At 39.3% G+C, this 24166-nt stretch overlaps 1 protein-coding gene across 3 annotated transcripts in view; it reads left to right on the top strand.

Annotated features, from left to right (window-relative positions):
* Window positions 1-263: 263 nt before the first annotated feature.
* Window positions 264-24166, top strand: part of CFAP299 (cilia and flagella associated protein 299) — a 730672-nt gene continuing 706769 nt past the window's right edge. The window contains exon 1 of one of the 3 annotated variants that reach the window (XM_070047978.1): window positions 264-442. In XM_070047978.1, the coding sequence (XP_069904079.1) occupies window positions 332-442 (111 nt within the window). In that variant the 5' untranslated portion in view covers window positions 264-331. The remainder of the gene's footprint in view (window positions 443-24166) is intronic. The other 2 variants (XM_002717091.5, XM_070047979.1) reach the window with 2 other exon arrangements.

The following is a 24166-nucleotide window of genomic DNA, read 5'->3' as shown; positions in this document are numbered from 1 at the left end:
CTTCGATATTGACCCACGCAATGCTGGTTTAGGACGAGATGCGAATGCTGACCCATAATAATTTGTCTAAACCTCCTGGCAGTTACAATTTTTAACTTCGGGTTGCAGTTTGCATTTCTCCAGCTACCCCACACATCACCAGGGTCCGTCAGAGCCAGCCGATTCGCGTGAGGCAGACGCCCGAAACTTAGTTACAGGACCTGGGGGCGGGGTTAACGCCCGAAGCGCGCATCAGGCACTCAACCGATTGGAAGGAACAGTGTGGGCGGAGTCTCCTGGCCCCGCCCCCGTGCGCTCTGTCACTAGGGACGCTTCGGCCCAGGCAACCGCCATGGAGCACGAAGAAGGGCTGACGGCTGTGGACAATATAGTCACTCAGTTCAACACCTATGAAGATTTACTCGACTCGCAGATCACCACCGTGGACCTGTATTACCTGGAGGTAAGGGCGGCGGCGCGGCTGAGGGGCCGCCGCCTTCACGTCCGTCGGTTCGTCTGCCAGTTCCCGCGTCGTGGAGTGTTCGCCCCCTGGCGGTGGGGCGCGCAGATCGCAGGCTCCCCGGTTTCCGAAAGGCCGGGTCCTCCCGCCCCGGGACCGCCGCTGTCCTGACTTGGACGGGTCGGGTCCCTCAGCGCAGAAACGCGCGCGCACACACCCGCGCGGCGGGGTCCTGAGTCTCCATGTCCGCCTCCCCGGGCCTTCTCCCACTCCCTGCCGAAGTCACTCCTCATGAGGCAGGAGGCGCGCGCAGGATTCTCCGTGGCCTGTAATTCCGGGCCGACCGACACCAGTTTCTCTGTCCTTTGCCAATCTGTGCTGAAGAACAGCAGACAGGATCGCTATAAGGCAAGTGGCGACCCCGCCACAAACCTCCACCTCACTCTCAACTGATTCAGAAAGGCCCTTGAGAACTGGCGCAAGTAGTTAGCGACGCCCGCTTATTCCTGATTCCGACAGGCCTAGCTGAAGGTGTGGTGGGAGGGAAGAGTGGTCAGTCTCAGAGGAAACCAGGATGAGCGGAGAACTGACAGGCCACCAAGGGTCCTGAGAAGCCAGAGGCTGGACCAGGGGTCCTGGCCCTGCTGTGGTCCCAGCTGCACTCTCTCAGACCAGGCCTGCCCAGTGCGCACTGGCCAAGAGATTCTGCTTTTCCGGAAGTCCCAGCTCGGACAGAGGGTGCAGAGTCGTCCACCTCCCTACTGAGCCCACCGAGAGTAAGTGTCACACTGGCAGCACAGCATTGTCCCAAGACTGGGAAGGATTTGCAGCAAGCAGCCAACCTTCTACGCTTTTAGTCTGTGAAACTGCAACTGTATTTCGGTGGACTGAAATTTCGGGACTCCAAGGATCAGTTGGGGTGAAGTTGCATTCAAATGTGGATACCAGATTTGAAAAGCATTTATCTTTCCAAACAATTCACATGCTAGATGTGACAATAATTTTCAAAGAGCAGATGCATCTAATTCTAATCTCTGCCACAAAGAAATTGTGTGACTTTGGACAAATGACTAGTGCTCTAATTATCTGTCAAGAAATAAATGTAGGTGGTATTTCTAACACAGCTCAAAATATTTTTTTATTACTTATTTAAAAGAGTTACAGAGCCAGGGAGGGAGAGAGACCAGGTTTGCGAGAGATCTTCAATCCACTCCTTCACCCTCCAGATGATCCAAGGGCCAGAGCTGGGGCAGGCAGAAGCCAGGAGCCAGTAGCTTCATGAGGCCTCCCACGTGGGTGGCACTTGGCCATCATCTGATGGCTTCTCCTAGGCCATTAGCTGGGAGCAGGATCAGATGTGGAACAGTCAGGACCAGGACATGAACTGGCATCCATACAGGATGCCAGCATGGCAGGTGGCAGTTTTACTGCTATGCCACACACACTGGCCTCAACAGCTTTTTTTTTTTTTTTACCGAAAATATTCTTGAAGTTATGAAAGTCAGTTTTATGCTTTGAATCTAAGATACTGAAGTGAGGGGAGAGAAGCTATGTTGTTAAACAGTGTTTGCACCCAAGTTTTTAAGTAAATAAAAATGAAAACAGACAATAAACATCTTGATAGAATAGAATCATCTTTGTAGTACATATGGGAGACCGCCAAACAGAAGCTTAGAATCACAGGAAAGATTTTAGTGTTTTTCAAAGCACAGTTTGTCATGAGAGCAAGGAACTAAAAACATTAATATTGATTAGGAGTGAGAAATTATTACTTTAGGTTTCATCAATCAGAACATTGAAGGTCTCCAGAATGAAAGATGATGACTATATCTGGGGAAATGATAGGAAATTTGGTTTATCTTATTGTACTTTCATAAAACCAGCTTAATAATGATATTAAGGTGAGAATATTGATTAATGACAATTTTTAAGGTACACTTAGCTGTAGATACCTATATCTCAAAGACTTCTATGGATGCAAGTTAATTGCTTGGTTAAATCACACAGAAACAAGCAGATACTTCCCAGTTCCTTCAATTATATGGCAAGTATGTTGGACAGATCATGAATCATGTGATATGAAAGTTTCTCTGTCTTGGTCATCAGAAATTGATATTGTTAATTTTTTGTTTTAAAGAGCATTTTAAAGCTGTATTTTAAAAGTCAGTAATGAAAATTGTGTATATTTATTATATTCAAATATTGTTTGAAATATATATATACACACATTGTGGAATGGCTAGAGTGAGTGAATTAACACATGTGTTACTTTATATAATAATTATTTTTGAAGTAAAAACACTTAAAATATTCTTAGCATTTTTCAAGGATGCAATATATTAACTCTAGTTACAATGTTGTAAAATAAATCTGTTGAGCTTATTTAAAGGAATAAAATTTTAAATAGTAAATTAGTGATAGCCTGCCGTAGCTAGCAGAGCCAGAGTCATGAGATTTAGGTTTCAACTCTGTGCTATTGTGTTTTTAATGAATTTGAAATCCCATTTCCTCACCTCCTAAATGAAGGGGCTGTACTAGATTACATCCAATATTTTATGTTTCTAAAATTTATGGGTTATCTATACTTCCATCTGTGTTAGAATTATTTAAAAATTTCTCTAATGGATCTCAATCATGGCTGAATTATTTAGAGTTAAACAACATGGAGTTTAATTTAGAGCATTATCATCTCGTTATTTGGAAAAGAAGAATAAGTAAATCACACAAATGAGATCTTTAGATATAACCTTAAAATTACCAAAAAAATTAAAAAATGTAAAATTATATGCCAGGTATTGGATAAGTGAGACTCTATGGAAAATACAGTGGCGAAATTTATCGTGATTATACAGCCAGCCAACTAAGAAGCTACCATTGTATTTTTTTCAATGATTACACCAAAGAACAGAGTAAATAATATTCTCTACGAAAAAATTTAATTCCTATGTTTTAGAATCAGCTACAATCTTTTGTTTATTCAATGGAAAAATTGGCATACATTAACTGTTGGACACTTAAGAGAAATCACATTTTTTTCCTTCACTAGGTTCATAGTGGTACTTACCCCTAAGCAAAAATTTATAATTTTTTGATATACATGAATTCTTCTTTTAGATTTATTTATTTATTTATTTATTTATTTATTTGAAAGTCAGAGCTAGAGAGATATGGAGAGAGAGAGAAAGAGAGAGGTCTTCCATCCACTGGTTCACTCCCCAATTGGTCACAATGACCGGAGCTGTGATGTTCCAAAGCCAGGAGCCAGGAGCTTCTTCTGGGTCTCTGATATGGGCTCAGGGGCTCAAGGACTTGGGACATCTTTCACTGCTTTCCCAGGCCATAGCAGAGAGCTGGATCAGAAGTGGAGCAGCTGGGACTTGAACCGGCGCCCATATGGGATGCCAGCACTGCAGGTGGCAGCTTAACCCACTATGCCACAGCACCAGCCCTGACGTGAATTCTTACAATTAGGGATGAGATTGAACCACGAATGCTGCATTCCCCATAGTCCCAAAACTTTATCATAATAATAAAATTAAAGTGCTATAAACCTAATATCATTTTCAGTATCTCAATTGTGACTCCAGCAACTACCTAAAATCTATAGTCTATCTATTTACAGTATGTCCCATGAATCTTTCATTTATATTAATTTAAAAAACTACTACAAAAAATCAACAAAACAAAAAGTTGGTTTTTGAGAAGATAAACAAAATAGGTAAACATCTAGCTAGGCTAACAAAGAAAACAAGAGAAAAACTCAAATAAATAAAATTAGACATAAAAAAGGACATTATAGAGATGATCACTGAACTACAAAGGATCATAAGAAACTACCATTTGCTAATACACTGGAAAACCTCAAATAAATAGATAGATTTCTAGATTCATATAACCTACCAGGATTAGCTCAAGAAGGTATAGACCACTTAGATAGACCCATATCAAGCAATGAGATTGAAACAGTAATCAAAAGTCTTCCATCCGGCCGGCGCCGTGGCTCACTAGGCTAATCCTCCGCCTTGCGGCGCTGGCACACCGGGTTCTAGTCCCGGCTGGGGCGCCGGATTCTGTCCCGGTTGCCCCTCTTCCAGGCCAGCTCTCTGCTGTGGCCAGGGAGTGCAGTGGAGGATGGCCCAGGTGCTTGGGCCCTGCACCCCATGGGAGACCAGGAAAAGCACCTGGCTCCTGGTTCCTGCCATCGGATCAGCGCGGTGTGCCGGCCGCAGCGCGCCAGCCGCGGCGGCCATTGGAGGGTGAACCAACGGCAAAGGAAGACCTTTCTCTCTGTCTCTCTCTCTCTCTCACTGTCCATTCTGCCTGTCAAAAAAAAAAAAAAAAAAAAAAAAAAAAAAAAAGTCTTCCATCAAAGAAAAGTCCCAGACTTTTCTTTTGTAGAATTCTACTGAATTCTACAAAACATTCAAAGAGGAAGTAACTCCAATATTCTTCAAATTATTCCTAAATATTGAATAGGATGAATCTTTGCCAAACTATTTTTATGAGGCCAGCATTACTTTGATAACAAAATCAGAGACACAACATGAACAAAAAAATTACAGTTATATATCCTTAATGAACATAGATGCACAGATTCTCAAAAATCTACTAGCAAATTGAATCACAAAACACATAAAAAAGATCATGCATAATGATCAAATGAAATTTGTCCCAGAAATACATGAGTGGTTCAATGGTCACAATCAATAAATATCATAAATCACACCAATGGAATGAAGAGCAAAAAATCATATGGTCATCTCAATAGATGCAGAGAAATCATTTGGTAAGAGTCAACATCCATTCATGAAAAAAACCTTCACAAATTAGATATAGAAGGAACAGTCCTCAAAATTATAAAGGTTAAATATGACAAACCAACAGCCAATATCATACCAAGTGGGGAAAAGCTTAAAGCATTTCCCCTCAGGTCTGGAACAAGATAAGAATGTCTATTCTCTCCATTCTTATTCAACATAGTACTGAAAGTTTTAGCAAGAGAAATTGGGGATCCAGAAGAAATAAAGGGCTTCAAAATTGGAAAAGAGGAAGTCAAAGTATCTAAGTTTGCATGTTGTTGTATCTGGAAAAATGTCATCAAAATGCTGTTAGAATTGATAAACCAAATCAGGAAAGTTACAGGTTTCAAGATAAAGATACAAAAAAATTGCTTCTTGTTATGCTAATGATGAACTCATAGAAAGAGAAATCAAGAAAGAAATCTCATTTACAATACGCACTGAAAGATCAAATATTTAGAAATAAATTTAACCAAAGAAGTGGAAGATCTCTACAATAAAAATTATCAAATATTGATGAAGGAAATCATTCAGGGTACAAAAAAATTAGAAGATATTCCTTGTTCATGGATTGGAAGCATTGATATCATTAAAATGTCTGTACTATCTAAAGCAATGCATTTTTTTGTAAGACAGAGAGAGAGAGAAAAAAATCTTTCAACCGCTGGTTCACTCTCCAAATGGCTGCAATACATGGAGCTGGGGCAGACAGAAGCCAGGAATCAGTAGCTTTGTCTGGATCTACCACATAGGTCCAGGGGCCCAACCACTTGGGGTATCCTCTACTGCTTTCCCAGGCACATTAGAAGGGAGCTGGATCAGAAGTGGAGCAGCCAGGAAACAACTGGTGCCCATATGGGATGCTGGCACTGCAGCCAGCAGCTTTACGCTCTATGCCATGGTGCTGTGCACACCCCCCCCCCCCGCCCCGCCCAGTAGTCTCTTAGTGGAGTCTTTTGGTTCCTCTCTCTATATAGAATCCTGTCATCTGCAAAAAAGGAAAGTTTGACTTCCTTCTTTCCAATCTGTATCTCTTTGATTTCTTTTTCTTGCGTAATGGCTCTGGCTAAACTTCCAGAATTATATTGAATAACAACGGTGAAAGTGGATATCCTTATCTGGTTCTGGATATTAGTGGAAAGCTTCCAACTTTTCCCCATTCAATATAATGCTGGCTGTGGTCTTGCCACATATTGATTTGATTGTGTTGAGGAATTTATCTTCCAATTTGCTTAAGGTTTTTATCAAAATTTTATCATTTTTGAGAATTTTTGCATCTATGTTCATTAGCAGTTTTGGTCTATAGTTCTCTTTCTTTGTTGTATCCTTTTCTGGTTTTGGATGTTGACCTTACAGAAGGAATTTAAGAAGATTCTGAGCCTTTCAATTGTTTTGAATAGTTTGAGAAGAATTGGAATTAGTTCTTTAAAAGTCTAATAGCATTTAGCAGTGAAGCCATCCGATCCTGGGCTTTTCTTTGTTGGGAGGGTCTTTATTACAGATTCAGTCTCTGTCTTGGTTATTGATCTGTTTAGGTTTTCTGTGTCTTAATTACTCAATTTTGGTAGATTATATGTGTCTAGAAATCTTTCCTTTCCTGTATTTCACCTTCATTTATAAATGAGAGTTTTGCTTGGTACCATATTCTGGGTAGACAGTTTCTCTCTTTTAGAACGTGGATGATGACCATTCTCTCCTACTCTGTAATGTTTGTGATGATAAATCAGCTGTGAGTCTATTTAGAGATATCCTGAAAGTAATCGGGCATTTCTCTTGTGCACATATTGGACTTTTTGTTTTATTCTTTATGTTTTATTATAGACAATTTGACTATAATGTGTTGTGGTGAAGATTTTTTTGATCATGTCTATTAAGAGTTTTATGTGCTTCCTGTGAGTGGATGTCCCTTTCTTTCTCCAAATTAGGGAAGTTTTCTGCTGTTATTTCACTGGGTAGGCCTTTTAATCCATTCTCTCTCTTCAGGAACTCCTAAGGCAAATATTTAATAGTATCCTATAAATATTGAACACTATTTACAGTTTTTCTAATTGTTCTTTTCTTTTCTCTTTTTTTTTGTTGCTATTACTGGGATATTTACAAGGATTTGTCCTCTAGCTTAGATATTTTTCTTTTGCCTCACCAAGTCTGTTATTGAGACTTTCCACTCTATTTTCTATTTGACATATTGAATTCTTCATTTCTAATATTTCAGTTTGATTTATCTTCACTATTTCAATCTCTCATCAAAAATTTTCATTCATATCATATATGGATTTCTTTATCTTATGAATTGGTTCTCTGTGTTTCTGAGTAATTTTATGATCATTCATTTGAATTCATTTTCAGTCATTTTATTTATCTCTTTGTCTTTACACTATTGAAGTGTTGTTGTATTCCTTTTTGGGAGTTATGTTGTCTTCCTTATTCTTGTATTGTGTATTTCTGCATTATTTTTAGGTATTTGTGGGAACACTTGTTGGTTTTCTACTCTGATGAACTTTAGCTTTGAATTGTGCCTCTATGACTTAGTGGAGTGTCTGCTCCTTCAGTGAATACCCAGAGGCATGTGCTGGGTTGGGTCAGGTAGCTCTGGTCAGTGCTCAAGAGATTCCAGGGTGACACCTAAGTTGGGCTTGGTAGATCTCTATTGTCAGCAGTGGGAAGGGTATGATCATGCTTATTGTTGTAATCAGAACCTTACCTTCTCTCTTCCAAGATATTCAATGCCTAGAGTTAGCCCAGAGTGGGTACAACCCCCTATTCATGCTGGTGCATGAAACAAAGGAACTGTGCAGTCCTTAATGTAAGCATGGAACCCTCAGTAGTGACTCAACCCAGGTAGTCAGGGAGCTCTGAGCCTCTGATACCAGATACTGTGATTGCCCGGAGACCAGCTATGCCCTATGCCTTCTTCTGCAGTCACAGAATGCGCACAATGTTACAGAATGCAAAGCTCCCATAGTTGTGTGGTACAGAGGATCTGTTCTCAGCCTCATGAGTCTGCCCCATCCATTGACAGAGTAGAGATGTTCCCAAAGCCAGCTGCCTATGGGTACTTTTCCTTGGCAGTTTGAACCCCAGAGCCTGTGATAGGCTGAGAGGATGGAAGCACCTCATGGTCCTAAGTGGGTGCCCAATCCCTTGTTAACCCTTCCAGCCAAACTTAAAGTCAGGGGGGAATGTTGATCCCTCTGGTAAAATCCCCTGATTGCGTACATGCATGTATGATAACCGCTGCAGCTTGTACTGGTGTCAAAATGGCTCCTTCTCTCCTCCAGTTGCTGGGTGCTCTTGTTGGGGGGATGGGGAGAAAACATGTGCTTTTCCATCCCTGGATTAGTTGGATACCCTCCTCCCTTCCCCCCACCCCCGCCAGCTAGGGAAATAAGCCAGACTCAAATTCAGTGTGGTCCACAAGGTGCACCCTCAGGCAATATCACCAGTGGCACTGGCTACCACAGTTTTTTTTACCTCATTCTGAGAAGCTGCCATCTCCTCCAGCTCCTGGCTGCAGGAGCTATTGGTAGTATCCCTGCAGCACATCAACACTTTCCATGCTGCTCTACAGCATCCCTCTTTTTCTGTAGAATTTCCACTGCAAACTTCTCTCCAAATCTCCCCTGCGAATGTACTTCCTCTGCTTTTGTTCTGTAATCTTCGGTTGTTTTTCTTTGTTGTTGAGATTTTTGGAGTTGCTGATATATTCTGGACATTAATATATTATCAGATAACCATTCAACCCAGCCATCCCGCTCCTTGGAATTTACCCAAAGGAAATTAAATTGGCAAACAAACAAGCTGTCTGCACCTTAATGTTTATTGCAGCTCAATTCACAATAGCTAAGACCTGGAACCAACCCAAATGCCCATCAACAGTAGACTGGATAAAGAAATTATGGGACATGTACTCTATAGAACACTATACACCAGTCAAAAACAGTGAAACCCGGCCATTTGCAACAAGATGGAGGAATTTGGAGAGCATCATGCTGAATGAATTAAGCCAGTCCCAAAGGGACAAATATATGTTCTCCCTGATCGGTGACAACTAACTGAGCACCAAAGGGGAAACTTGTTGTAGTGAAATTGACACTATGAGAAAAAGTGACTTGATCAGCTCTTGTCCTGACTGTTGATGTACAATGTAATACTTTATCCATTTTAGTATTTTTTTTTGTTCTAGTACTATTGGTTGAACTCTGTAATTAACACACAATTATTCTTAGGTGTTTAAATTTTAACTGAAAAGTGATCCCTGTTAGGAATTTGGAAAGCATTATGATGAGTGAAATAAGCCAGTCCCAAAGGGACAAATACCATATGTTCTCCCTGATCAGTGACAACTAACTGAGCACCAAAAAGGAAACCTGTTAAAGTGAAATGAACACTATGAGAAATGGTGACTTGATCAGCCCTTGCCCTGACTGTTGATGAACAACTTAATACGTTATTCCTCTTAGTATTTTTTTTGTTTGTTCTACTTAATACTTTTGGTTGAATACTGTAATCAATACACAGTTATTCTCAAGTGTTGAAACTTAACTGAAAAGTGATTGTTGTTAAATATAAGAGTGGGAATAAGAGAGGGAAGAGATGTGCAAGCTGACTTACCTCAAACGGTAGAGTTAGAAACATACCAGGGGATTCCAATTCAATCCCATCAAGGTGGCATGTACCAATGCCATCTCACTAGTCCCGCTGATCAATTTCTGTTCACAATTGATCATAATGAAAGAACTAAGAGCCAAAGGGAGCACATAGACAAGACTAGTCTGCAAATACTAGCTGATAGAATAAAAAAGGGAGAGAATGATCCAACATGGGAAGCGAGATACACAGCAGACCCATAGAATGGCAGATGTCCTAAGCAGCACTCTGGCCTCAGAATCAGCCCTTAAGGCATGCAGATCTGGCTGAAAAGCCCATGAGAGTATTACAGGCATGGAAAGCCAAAACACTCTAGCAAAAAACAAAACAAAACAAAAAAAAACAAAACAAAACAAACAAACAAACAAAAAACAAAAAAAACACCTAAATGAAAGATCTATGTGAGTGAGATCCCAGTGAAAAGAACAGGTCATCAAAGAAGGAGGTACTTTTCTCTGAAGGGAGGAGAGAACTTCCACTTTGACCATGGCCTTGTCTAAATATGATCAGAGTTGGTGAACTCAGGGGGCTTCCATAGCCTTGGCAACTCATGACAAGAGCCTAGGGTGATTACTGATGCCATAAACAAGAGTGTCAATTTGTTAAGTCAACAACAGGAGTCACTGTGCACTTACTCCTCATGTAGGATTTCTGTCCTTAGTGTGCTGTACATTGAGATTTAATGCTATAACTAGTACTCAAACAGTATTTTACACTTTGTGTTTCTGTGTGGGTGCAAACTGTTGAAATCTTTACTTAATATATGCTAAACTGATCTTCTGTATATAAAGAGAATTGAAAATGAATCTTGATGTGAATGGAGGCGGGGGGAAGGGGAGGGTTGCGGGTGGGAGGGAAGTTATGGGGGGTGAAGCCATTGTAATCCATAAGCTGTACTTTGGAAATTTATATTCATTAAGTAAAAGTTAAAAAAAATTGTCAGATAAATAGATTGCAAATATGCTTTCCCATTCTGTCAGTTGTGTTTTTGCTCTATTGATCATTTCCTTTGCTGTGCAGAAGCTTCTGAGTGATATATTCATGTTTGTCTGGTTTTGCTTTTGTTGCCTGTGCCTTAGGGGTCTTATCCAAGAAATCATCACTTACACTAGTGTACTGAAGTTTTTCCCTTACATTTTCTTCCAGTAACTTTATAGTCTCAGGTTTTAATTTAGGTCTTTGATTCATGTTGAGTTGATTTTTGTATATGGCAAGAGGTAGGGATCTAATTTCATCCTGCTACATTTATACATCCAGCTTTGCCAGCACCATTTATTGAATAGATTATCTTCTGTACAATGTATAGTCTGACACTTTTGTAAAAAGTCGATTGGCTATATGTACATGGATTGATTTCTGGGCTCTCCTGTTCAATTGATGTGCGTATTAGTTTTTATGATAGTACCATTACTGTTTTAATTATTATAGCTCTTAGTATGTTTTGAAGTCAGGTATTGTGATGCCTCCAGCTTGAGTTTTTCTTCCTCAGGATTGCTTTGGATATTTTGGGTCTTTTGTGATTTCATATGAATTTTAAGATTGCTTTTTTCTAATTCTGTAAAGAATGTCATTGGTATTTTGATAGGGTTTGCATTGAATCTGTAGTTTAATTTAGATAGTATGAATATTATTCCATTTTTTCTGTGTCTCAATGATTTCTTCATCAGTGTTATATAATTCTCATTTTAGAGATCTTTTACTTCTTTGGTTAGATTTATCCCTAAATGTTTATTTTTTGTGTGTATCTGTTGTGAATAGGATTTCTTTTTTGATTCATTCATCAGTCGTGTATAGACAAGCTATTTTTTGTATGTGTATTTTGTAATATGCAGTTTTATTGGATTGGTTCATCAGTTCTAACAGCTTATTAATGGTGTGTTTAGGTTTATCCGTGTACAATATCATGTCATCTGCAAATATAGATATTTTACTTCCTCTTTCCAATTTTGATGCCGTTTACTTATTTATCTTCTCTAATTGCTCTTGTTAATCCTTCCAAAACTATTGAATAAGAGTTGTGAATGTAGTCATCCTTGTCTTGTTCCAGATCTGAGGGCAAATATTTTCAGGTTTTTCTGGTTCAGTATAATATTGGCTGTTGGTTTGTCATATATATCCTTTATAATTTTGGGGCATGTTCTTTCTATATCTGATTTGTGAAAGTTTTTTTTTTTTTCATGAAGGGCAATGAATTTTATCAAATGCTTTCTCTGCATCTATGGAGATCACATACAGTTTTTATTCTTCATGTTATTGATAGAATTTATGACATTTATTTATTTGTGAATGTTGACCTACCATTTAATCTCTGGATAAATCCCACTTGTTTGTGATGTATGATCTTCTAAAATTTTTTTATTTGTAAAGATTCATTTTGTTTATTTGAAAGAGTTACAGAGAGAGAAGGAAAGACATAGAGATTTTCCTTCTGCTGGTTCACTCCCCAAATGGTTGCAATGGGCAGGGCTGGGCCAGAAAAAAGCCAAGAGCCAGAAGCTTCTTCTGGGCCTCCCACTTTGGTGCAGGGTCCCAAGCACTTGGGCCATCTTCTGTTTTTCCCAGGCACATTAGCAGGGAGCTAGATGGGAAGTGGAGCAGATGAGAATCAAACCAGCACCCACATGGGATGCCCCAGGTGCAGTTTTACCTGCTATGCCACATGTCAGCCCCATATGACCTTTTTGATAGAGTATTGGATTTGGTTTGCTAGTATTTTATTGGGAGCTGGATAGAAAGTAGAGCATCTGGGACTCAAGGTGACACTCATATTGGATGCTGTTGTTGCAGGTGGTGGCTTTACCAGCTGTGCCCCAATGCTGGGCCCCAGGTTCTTTTTATATTTTAATGTAAGCACTTAATGCTATAAACTTCCCTCTTAATTCTTCTTTTTCTATATCCATAGATTTTGATATGGTACATTTTCATTTTCATTTGTTTCAAGAAAGTTTTTGTTTCTTTTAAAAAATTTCTTCAATTACCCATTGTTAATTCAGTTGCATTTTGTTTAATTTCCATTTATTTTTAAATGTTTTATTTGTACCACATTTTCTTGATCCATTCATCTGCTGAGGACATTTAAGTTGATTCCATTATTTTGCTACTATGAAATGTGCTGAAATGAACTTGGTAAAGTAGGCATCTCTTAGATGTACTGGTTTAAAATCTTTTCAGTAAATATCCAGAGGAAGAAATGCTGGATCATATGGTAATTCATCTTCAGTTTTTGGAGAAGCCTCCATACAGTTCCCCCATAGTGGCTATACTAGTTTACACTCCCATTGCCAAGAATGAAAGCCATGAACATGAACATGAGGTCCTCATAGACTTTACAGAAAACGTATTATAAAAAAAAACTATGGCCGGCGCCGCGGCTCACTAGGCTAATCCTCCGCCTAGCGGCGCCGGCACACCGGGTTCTAGTCCCGTTCGGGGCGCCGGATTCTGTCCCGGTTGCCCCTCTTCCAGGCCAGCCCTCTGCTGTGGCCCAGGAGTGCAGTGGAGGATGGCCCAGGTGCTTGGGCCCTGCACCCCATGGGAGACCAGGAAAAGCACCTGGCTCCTGGCTCCTGCCATCGGATCAGCGCGGTGCGCCGGCCGCATCGCGCTGGCCGCGGCGGCCATTGGAGGGTGAACCAACGGCAAAGGAAGACCTTTCTCTCTGTCTCTCTCTCTCACTGTCCACTCTGCCTGTCCAAAAAAAAAAAAAAAAAAAAACTATGCATGGCTTTCAAATTTTTTTTGGTAGAAAATACTTAACTTTTAATTTAATTATTCTATAAACTCTTTGAAGTACCCTTGTACTTAACAGTGAGGCTCAGTTTTTTATATGCATCCTATAATTGGGTCTTTTTAAATCCGTACAGTAATTGTGTGTCTTTCTACTGGAATTTAATCCATTCACATTGAAGGTAATCATTAATATATAAAGACTTTATAGATTGCTTTATTGATACTTTATTTCTTACTGTGAGTTTGGATGGACTCTGAGAAGGCTGATCTTGTTTCAGGTTGTCTATTATATGGTTGGGCTACTGCCTTTGCTCTGAGTTCAGGTTGGGTAGCTGTTTGGGTTCTGCTATCTGGTGATGCTGGCTGAACTCTGCTATCAGGGAGAGCTGCTAGAAAGGCACTGTAATTGCCTTGAATTGGCCTGTACCTTAGGGTGTAATTCTGGGCCAGGTAGGGCTGCTATTTGAATCCAGCAGTTGGACAGAATTGTAGAAAGGTCCCTGAGGTAAGGCGGAGTGACTGATGTGGATGGATGGGAATAGCTACTATGCTCAGTAGACTTGTGATTTGTTCCCCTGTATATGTGAGTCATTGGAGTAGACTTGAGGTTGGGCAGAGAGCTGTTTAAACTCCTGGTTATGGCAGATATAGCCCCTGCTCTTAGTTGAAATTTGCCATGGTGCTTTTTTTCTTTCTTGTGTAGGTAGTATCCCAGGCTGGTCCTAGAAGCTGGTTGCCCAGAGTTTCAAGAAAGGTAGAGTTTCTCATTACATCCAAAAGTTTGTGAGTGGACTATGATGTTGGCTGGCACCTATGACTAGGCACCACCATTGGCAGGGACACAGAGCTAATACCAGGTCTTCAGGCTGACCAATATGTACTTTGTCTCCTTGCTCTACCTGACCCGAGGTGGTCTAGCCATCCTGTTTGCTGCTATGTTCCCATGAGGTGAGCTGGAGTGAGCTTCCTGGGGAGCATCTTTGCATGCTTGGGAAGCTGCCTGCCTATCTCTAATTCCCTTTTCCCTCTGAGAAAAATCATGGTTCTTAGGGAATCCTCTGTGTGACACTACCTCTAAGGCCAATGTGGTCAAGGTAAGGCTGTTCTTGTACTCTTTCCATACAATTTTTCCATTTATTGAACCATACACATTAATCAGGCTTATTCTAATTTTGAAAGTCTTCACCAACGTGTTATTTTCTATGGATAGTGGGTAAATGAACTTTTCTGAAAGGGTAGTGCAGCTTGGACCCTCCTATTCTCCCATCTTTCTGATTTCGGATACTGTACATCTGTTTTGTGTGAGTTTCTGTATCTGTGTTTTATTTTACAATAAAAATGGTTGAAAAGCTCTTGGCCAGGGTGGGCGTTTCATTCAATTGTTAAGATACCACTTGGGCTATCTATATCCCATATCTTAGTTCCTGGTTCCAAGTTCTGGCTCTGCTGTAAATTAAAGCTTCTTGCTAATATACCCCTAGCAGTCAGTAATGATTGCCCAAGTACCTGGGTCCCTGACACCCCTGTGGGAGACCCGGATTGAATTTCCATCTTTTGGTTTTGGTCTGTCCCATCCCTGGCTACTGCAGGCATTTGGAAAATGAACCAGTGGATGGAAGATCTTTCAGTGTCTTTCTGTCTCTCTGCCTTTCAATAAACAAAAAGTTGCTCGGGGCCAATGCAGTGGTGCAGTAGGTTAATCCTCCACCTGTGGCACTGGTATCCCATATGGGCGCCGGTTCTAGTCTCGGTTGCTCCTCATCCAATCTAGCTTTTTGCTAAGGCATGGGAAAGCAGTAGAAGATGGCTCAAGTCCTTGAGCTCCTGCATCCATGTGGGAGACCAAAAGAAGCTCCTGGCTCCTGGCTTCGGATTGGTGCAGCTCCGGCTGTTGTGGCCATTTGGGGAGTGAACCAACGGACAAAGACCTCTCTCTCTGTCTCTCCCTCTCACTGTCTGTAACTCTACCTCTCAAATAAATAAATAAAATCTTAAAAAAATAAACATACAAATAAATAAGGGAAATAAAACAATCCTATAAGAGAAATCTTTAAAATTGAATGATATTGTAATCTTGGTGGTAGTTTTGTTGACAAACTCCAGCAGCATTTTGAGTTTATCAATAAATGAGCAGTTGATTAATCTTTTCTGGGTATTCAACTATCTAGGTATTTGAAAAAATAGTGATATCTAAAGAGCATTTAATTGCTTAAAAAGTCACTCAATTTAAAATGGCAGTGCTTATAAATCCATTGCTTATGGGGAAAGGACACAATATAGAAAAAGCATGTCAGTAAGTTGACGCATTGCACCCAAAGGCTGCCTCACAGCTAGAGGTCTGGAAAGGCCAGGTGAAAGTCCTTGCCATAAGCAAATAAAAGTTACATGTCCACTGAGAAACAACTCCTCGCACACTGTGGCATCTGAGCAGCTGGCTATGGAAACAGAAAGCAATCAGGGACTCAGAACTGTCAATGATAAGCTGAGCTCTTTCAGATTCACAAAGCCATAGGGTCAGGCAGGCTCAGCACCAGTTCATTATCATCTGGGAGATTGTGCATCTGGGATCAAGCATGACAAGAACAAGGCAGGTGTGCTTGCTATGTGAGCAAGAGCCTGGAGCCCAGATTTTCTACTACTAATGGATATGTCATTTTCAGCTCCTGTATGACTATAATTGGACTCTCTTAAAACTGTTTAAAAGTCCAAGTATGCTTTATGAATGATCCAGTTGATATGAGTGCAGGCCACAAATGGTAGCAGTTGCACTATAGCTTTGCTTAAGCAAGGTGTTCTAAGACTGTGGTTAGGAAGCATCCTCCCAAAGGCCATCTCCTTGTGTGGACAGAAAAGTGCCATAGGTAGGATATATAACGACACATAGACATGCATGAGAATAGGTAGAGCATAGTTGCATGCCAGATATGCTCCTCCTTAACCCATACTGTATAATAGCAGTCCAATTTTCTCTTTGTAAAACTTTTAAATTTATTTTTTATTATTCTAAAGAGAATATATTTCATGTACTTCAGAGATAAAATTCTAAGAATATAGTTATACTTCCCCCTCCCTCTTCTTTCTAATTTTTGTGATAACATATTTTTAATTTTCTTTAAACTCACAGGCTTAATACTCCACTGAATAAAAAGTTCAACAAGTAAAAAATAGAAAGACCTCTGTTCAACAGGAATATGGACAAGGGCTATAAATAATAATAAAATTCCAATATGCCAACTTCACTCATATACATTAAGGTTTTTTTTGTTGTTGTCATTGTTGTTGTACTCTATAGATTAGTTACCACAAATCAGAGAAAATATGCAATATTTGTCTTTTTAGGTATGGCTTATTTCACTAAGAATAGTGGTCTTCAGTTGTATCTATTTTCTGAAAGGACAGGATCTCATTATTTTTTATGGCTGAGTAGTATTCCATCGTGTATATATACATACATATACATATGTATACACACGTATACATACATATATATATATATGTATGTATACACCACATTTTCCTTATCCACATATCAGTAGATTGATTCCATATCATAGATGCTTGCTTTGGCAGCACATATACTAAAATTGGAATGATTCCATATCATAGCTATTGTGAATTGAGCTGCTATAAACATGGGGGTGCAGGTAACTGTTTCATATGCTGATTTAGTTTCTTTTGGGTATATTCTGAGGAGTGGGATTGCTGGATCATATGTTAGATCTATTTTTAGATTCCTAAGGAATCTCTATATTGTATTCCATAATGGTTGCAGTAGTTTACATTCCCACCAACAGTGTATTAGAGTATGTTTTTCTCTACATTCTTGCCAGCATTTGTTATTTTCTCAGTTTTGGTTAATACTTATTCTAATTGGGATGAGGGGAACCTCATTGTGTGTGTGTGTGTGTGTGTGTGTGTGTGTAAATATATATTTATTTAAAAGTCTGGGTTATAGAGAGAGAGGGAGAAACAGAGAGATCTCCCCTCCACTGGTTCACTTCCCAAATTGCAATAACGGCTGGGGTTGGGCCAGGCCAAAGCTAGGAGCCTAGAATGCCAATGTGTGTGCAGAGGCCCAAGTACTTGGGTTATCTTTCACTGCTTTCCCAAGTATATTACCAGGAAGATGGATTGGAAATGGAGCAGCTGGGAGTCAAACTGGTACCCACAGGGATGCCAACATTGCAAGCAGTGGTGTAATCTGCTGCACCACATGATGGCCCCTTATTGTGTTTTTTTTTTCTTTGTTTTATTTTGCTTTGCTTTGCTTGGTTTTGCATTTGCATTTCCCACATAGCTACTGATGCTGAGCATTTTTCAGGTGTCTGTTGGCCATTTGAATTTTATCCTTTGAAAAATGCCTGTTTATTTCCTTTGCCCATTTCTTAACTGGATTGCTTGTTTTGTTGTTGTTGAGTTTCTTGAGCTTCTTATATGTTCTGTATATTAATCCTTTATCAGATGCATAGGTTGTAAATATTTTCTCCCACTCCATTGGTTGCCTCTTTACTTTGTTGAATGTTGCCTTTGTTATGCACAAGCTTCTTAGCTTGATGTAATCCCATTTGTTAATTTTTGCTTGTATTGTCTGCACTTCTCCGGTCTTATCTGAGAAATCTTTGTCCCTATGTTTTCCTCTAGTAATTTGATGGTGTCAGGTCTGAGGTTTAGATCCTTGATCTATTGTAAGTTAATTTTTGTAAATGGTGTAAAGTAGGGATTTTATTTCATACTTCTGCATGCAAAGGTCCAATTTTCCCAATACCATTTGTTGGAGAGACTATCTTTTACCCAGGGAATGATTAAGCTCATTTGTCAAAGACTAGTTGGTTGTATGAGGACTTGTCACCCCAGTAATTATGGATGCTGCATTTTTATCTCTTTTTAAAAAATATTTTTAATGAATACAACTTTATGCCTTTAATATATACAGATTTGGGAACATGGTGATTCTTCCCTCTCTACTTCCCTCCTATTCATATTCCTGACTTTCTTCCTTTTCCCTCTTCCTTTCCCATTCTTATTTTTTACATAGATCACTTTTCAGTTAGTTTTTATACTCACAAGATTAACCCCACAATAAGTAGAAAGTTAATCGATTAGTATGAAGAAAAAAAGAAGAAAAGAATAAAACCAAACAAACAAGAAAAACATTGTTCCTCGATGGTCAAGACAAGGGTTGTTCAAAATCATTGCATCTCAAAGTGTCAGTTTCACTCTTATAGATTACATTTTAAGTACCCAATTAGTTACTAAAGATCAGAGAAATCATATAGTATTTGTCTTTTTATGACAGGATTATTTCACTAAGTATAATGGTGTCCAGTTGCATCCATTTTGTTGCTAATGACAGGATTTTATTTATTTATTTATTTATTTACTGCTATGTAGTATGCCATAGTCTATATATACCATAATTTCTTTATCCAGTCTTCAATTGATGGGCATCCAGGTTGATTCCATATCTTAACTACTGTAAAATGAGCTGAGATGAACATGGGGGTACAGATCACTCTTTCATATGCTGATTTCATCTCCTTTGAATAAATTCCCATGAGTGGGAGGGCTGTGTCATATGGTAGGTCTATATTCAGATTTCTGAGACATCTCTATACTGTCTTGCATAGCGGCCAGCCCAGTTTACATTCCCATAAACAGTGGATTAAGGTGACTTTCTGCCCAATGAAAGCCATACTAAAGGGTAAGATGAAACATTTGTAGTTTTGATTTGCATTTCCCTGATGGCTAGAGATCCTGAGCATTTTTTCATGTGTTTATTGGCTGTATGAATTTCCTCTCTTGAAAAATATCTATTCAGGTTCTTTGTCCATTTCTTGACTAGGTTGTTTTTGTTTTTATTGAGTTTCTTGAGCTCTTTATAGATTCTGGAAGTTAATCCTGTGTCAGTTTCATAGTTTGTAAATTCTCTCATTCTGTCAGTTGCCTCTTCACTTTATTGAGTGTTTCTTTAGCAGTGCAGAAGCTTCTCAGTTTGATGTAATCCCACTTGTTAATTTTTGCTTTGATTGCCTGTACTTCTGGGGTATCTTCCAAAAAGTCTTTCCATCCGCAATGTCTTGTAGGTTTTCCCCACTGTTCTCTAGTAAATTGATGCTAATACATCATAGATTTAGGTCTCTGATCCATTTTGAGTAGATTTTTGCATAAGCTGTAAGGTATGGTTCTTGTTTCATGCTTTTGCATGTGGAGATCCAGTTTTCCCAGAACCATTTTTGAAGAGACTGCCTTGGCATCAGTGGTTGATTTTTGCTCCTTTGTCAAAGATATGTTGGCTGTAACTGCGTGATTAATTTCTGTTTTTTTTTTTTTTTTTATAATGTTCCATTGGTCTACATGTCTGTTTTTGTAGCAGTGCCAGGTTGGTTTGATTATAACTGCCTTGTAGCATGTCTTGAGTTCTGGTATTGTGATGCTTCCAGCTTTTTTTTTATTGTTTAAGATTGCTTTATTTATTTGGGGTTTCGTGTGTTTCCACATGAATTTTAGCATCATTTGTTCTATATCTGAGGAGAATGTTGTTGGTATTTTGATTGGGATCATATTGAATCTATAAATTGTTTATGGTATTATGGACATTTTGAAGTTGTTGATTCTTCTAATCCATGAACATGGAAGGTTTTTCCACTTTTTAATGTCTTATTCCATTTCATTCTTTAATGTTTTGTAGTTTTCTTTTTTTAAATTTATTTATTTATTTATTTGACAGGTAGAGTTACAGACAGTGAGAGAGAAAGAAACAGAGAGAAAGGTCTTCTTTCCGTTGGTTCACTCCCCAAATGGTTGCAATGGCCAGAGCTGCGCCAATCCAAAGCCAGGAGCCTGGTACCTCCTCATGGTCTCCCATGTGGGTGCAGGGACCCAGGGACTTGGGCCATCCTCCACTGCTATCCCAGGCCATAGCAGAGAGCTGGACGGGAAGAGGAGCAACCGGGACTAGAACCAGTACCCATATGGGATGCCAGCAATGCAGGTGGAGGATTAACCTACCGCACTGGCCCCTTTTGTAATTTTCATTCTAGAGGTCTTTGACATCCTTGCTTAAATTTATTCCAAGGTATTCAAATTTTTTGTAGCTATTGTGAAAAGGATTGATCTTAGAAGTTCTTTTTCAGCTATGTGAATATCTGTGTATGCAAAGGCTATTGATTTTTGTGTGTTGATTTTATATCCTGCTACTTTACCAAACTCTTTTATTAGTTCCAATAGTTTCTTTGTGGAGTCTTTTGGGTTCCCTATATATAGAATCATTTCATAAGCAAATAGGGATAGTTTGACTTGTTCCTTCCCTATTTGTATCCCTTTGATTTCTCTTTTTTCCTGATGGCTCTGGCTAAAAATTCCATGACCATATTAAATAGTAATTGTGAGAGTGGGCATCCTTGTTGGGTCTGGGTCTTAATGGGAATGCCTCCAATTTTTCCCCATTCAGTAGGATGCTGGCTATGGGTTTGTTATAAATTGTTTTGATTATGTTGAGGAATGTGCCTTCTATACCCAATTTGCTTAAGGTTTTCATAATAAAATGGTGTTGAATTTTGTCAAGTGCTTTCTCTGCATATATTGAGATAATCATATTGCTTTTGGTCTTCAGTTCATTAATGTGATATACCACGATTATTGATTTTTGGATATTGAACCATCCCTACATATCAGGGATGGATCCCACTTGGTCCAGGTGAATGAACTTTCCAATGTGTTGTTGTATTCTATTGGCTAGTATTTTGTTGAGGATATTTGTGTCTATGTTTATCAGAGAGATTGGTATGTAGTTCTCTTTCTCTGTTGTATCTTTTTCTGGCTTAGGAATTAAGGTGATGCTGGCTTCACAGGAAGAATGTGGCAGGATTCCCTCACTTTTGATTGTTTTGAACAGATTGAGAAGAATTGGAGTTGGTTTTCCTTTAAATGCTTGGTAGAGTTCAGTGGTGAAGCCATCTGGTTTTGGCTTTTCTTTGTTGGGAGGGTCTTCAGATTTGAGTTCTGTCTTGGTTATTGGTCTGTTTGAGTTTTCTGTGCCTTAATGGCTCATTTTAGGTAGGTCATATGTGTCCAAGAATCTATCCATTTCTTCCAGCTTTCTGTTTTTTTTTTTTTTTTTTTTGCATATAGCTCTTCATAGTAATTTCTGATATTTCTTTTTATTTCTGTGGTGTCTGTTGTTACATTTCCTTTTTAATCACTGATTTTATTGATTTGATATTCTCTCTCCTTTTCTGGTTAGTTGGGCCAATGGTGTGTCAATTTTATTTTTTTTAAAAAACCCAGCTTTTCATTTTCTGATATTTTGTATTTTTTATTGGTTTTTATTTTTTTTATTTATTTTTATTTTTTTATTTTTTATTTTTGACAGGCAGAGTGGACAGTGAGAGAGAGAGACAGAGAGAAAGGTCTTCCTTTTGCTGCTGGTTCACCCTCCAATGGCCGCCGCGGCCGGTGTACCACGCTGATCCGATGGCAGGAGACAGGTACCTACCCTGGTCTCCCATGGGGTGCAGGGCCCAAGCACTTGGGCCATCCTCCACTGCACTCCCTGGCCACAGCAGAGAGCTGGCCTGGAAGAGGGGCAACCGGGACAGAATCCGGCGCCCCGACCGGGACTAGAACCCGGTGTGCCGGCGCTGCAAGGCGGAAGATTAGCCTAGTGAGCTGCGGTTTTTATTTTGTTGATTTTTTTCCTCTAATTTTAATTATTTCTTTTTCTCCTACTAGTTTTGAGTTTGGTTTGCTGCTGTTTTTCTAGATCCTTGAGATGCATTGATAGCTCATTTATTTGGCGCTTTTCCAATTTCTTGAAGTCCCCCATTACTATTTTTTTTGACAGGCAGAGTGGATAGTGAGAGAGAGAGACAGAGAGAAAGGTCTTCCTTTTGCCATTGGTTCACCCTCCAATGGCTGCTGCGGCCGGCACGCTGCAGCCGGCGCACTGCGCTGATCTGAAGGCAGGAGCCAGGTGCTTCTCCTGGTCTCCCATGTGGTGCAGGGCCCAAGCACTTGGGCCATCCTCCACTGCACTCCCTGGCTATAGCAGAAAGCTGGCCTGGAAGAGGGGCAACCGGGACAGAATCCGGTGCCCCGACCAGGACTAGAACCCGGTGTGCCGGCGCCACAAGGCGGAGTATTAGAGTATTGAGCCATGGCGCCGACCCCCCATTACTATTGTATTTGAGTCCATGTCTCCCTTAAATCCACTACCAATTTTTTTAAATAGCCAGGTGCCCTGTAATTAGGTGCATATATGTTTATAATAGCCACATCTTCCTGTTGTATTGATCCCTTAATCATTATATAGTAACTTTCTTTGTCTCTTTTAATAGTTTTTGTGTTAAGTTCTATTTTGTCTGATATTAGGGTGGGTATACCAGCTCTTTTTTGGTTTCTGTTAGCGTGGATTATCTTTTCCTGTCCTTTCACTTTTAGTCTGTTAGTATCATTTTTGGTGAGATATGTTTCTTGTAGGCAGCAAATAGATGGGTTTTGTTTTTTAATCCATTCAGCCAATCTGTGTATTTTAACTTGGAACTTGAGGCCATTTATATTCAAAGTGACTGTTGTTAAGTACCTACTTTGCCCTGCCATGTTTCTGTAAATAGTCCTGTTTATGTATTTTTTATTTCCCTTGTACTTTTTCTGGGTCATTTTCTGCATTCATCTTCTTTTGTAGTGATGTTCCTGTTTAGTATTTCTGTGTGTAGCACATCCTTGAGCATCTTTTATAGGGCTGGGCAAATAGTTATAAATCTTTTCAATTTCTGTTTGTTACAGATGGTCTTTATTTCACTTTCATTCATAAATGAGAACTTTGCAGGATACAGTATTCCCAGTTGGCAGTTTTTTTTCTCTTAAAACTTGGAATATTTCTCACCATTCTGTCCTAGCCTGTAGGGATTCTAATGAGAAGTCTGCTGTGAGTCTAACTGGGGTTCCTCTAAATGTGATCTGACATATCTGACATTCATCTTGTACACATTTTAGAATCTTTATGTTTTATTGTGGAGAGTTTCACTACAATGTGTTATGGTGAAGATCTTTTCTGGTTGTGTCTGTTGGGAGTTCTGTGTGCTTCCTGTATTGGGATGTCCCTTTCTTTCACCAAATTAGGGAAGTTTTCTGTTATTATTTCAATAAATGGCCTTCTAATCCTTTCTCTCTTTCCATGCCTCCAGGAACTCCTAGGACCCATAAGTTGGGTCATTTGATAGGATATTTTATATTTCCAACAGTGTTTTTTAGTTTTCTAATTTCTTCTTTTTTTTTTGTCTGACTGTAAAATTTCAAGAAATTCATTTTCTAGTTCGGATATTCTTTTTTCTTGCCTCACCTACTCTGTTGTTAAGACTTTCCACTGCATTTTTATTTGATCTATTAAATTCTTCTTTTCTAGTATTGCATTCTGATTTCTCTTTATTATCTTAATTTCATGGGAAAAATTTTCATTTAGTTCATGAGTTTGCTTTTGATTGCTTCTAAATAATCTGGTGATTAGTTTTTTGAATTCTGTTTCTGTCATATCTTCAGTCTCTTCATATTTACC

This window comes from Oryctolagus cuniculus, chromosome 8 (genome assembly GCF_964237555.1).
Source record: "Oryctolagus cuniculus chromosome 8, mOryCun1.1, whole genome shotgun sequence".
NCBI classification, from domain to species: Eukaryota; Metazoa; Chordata; class Mammalia; order Lagomorpha; family Leporidae; genus Oryctolagus; species Oryctolagus cuniculus.
Note: the sequence above shows the minus strand (reverse complement) of the source record. Positions and strands in the feature narration are given on the sequence as shown.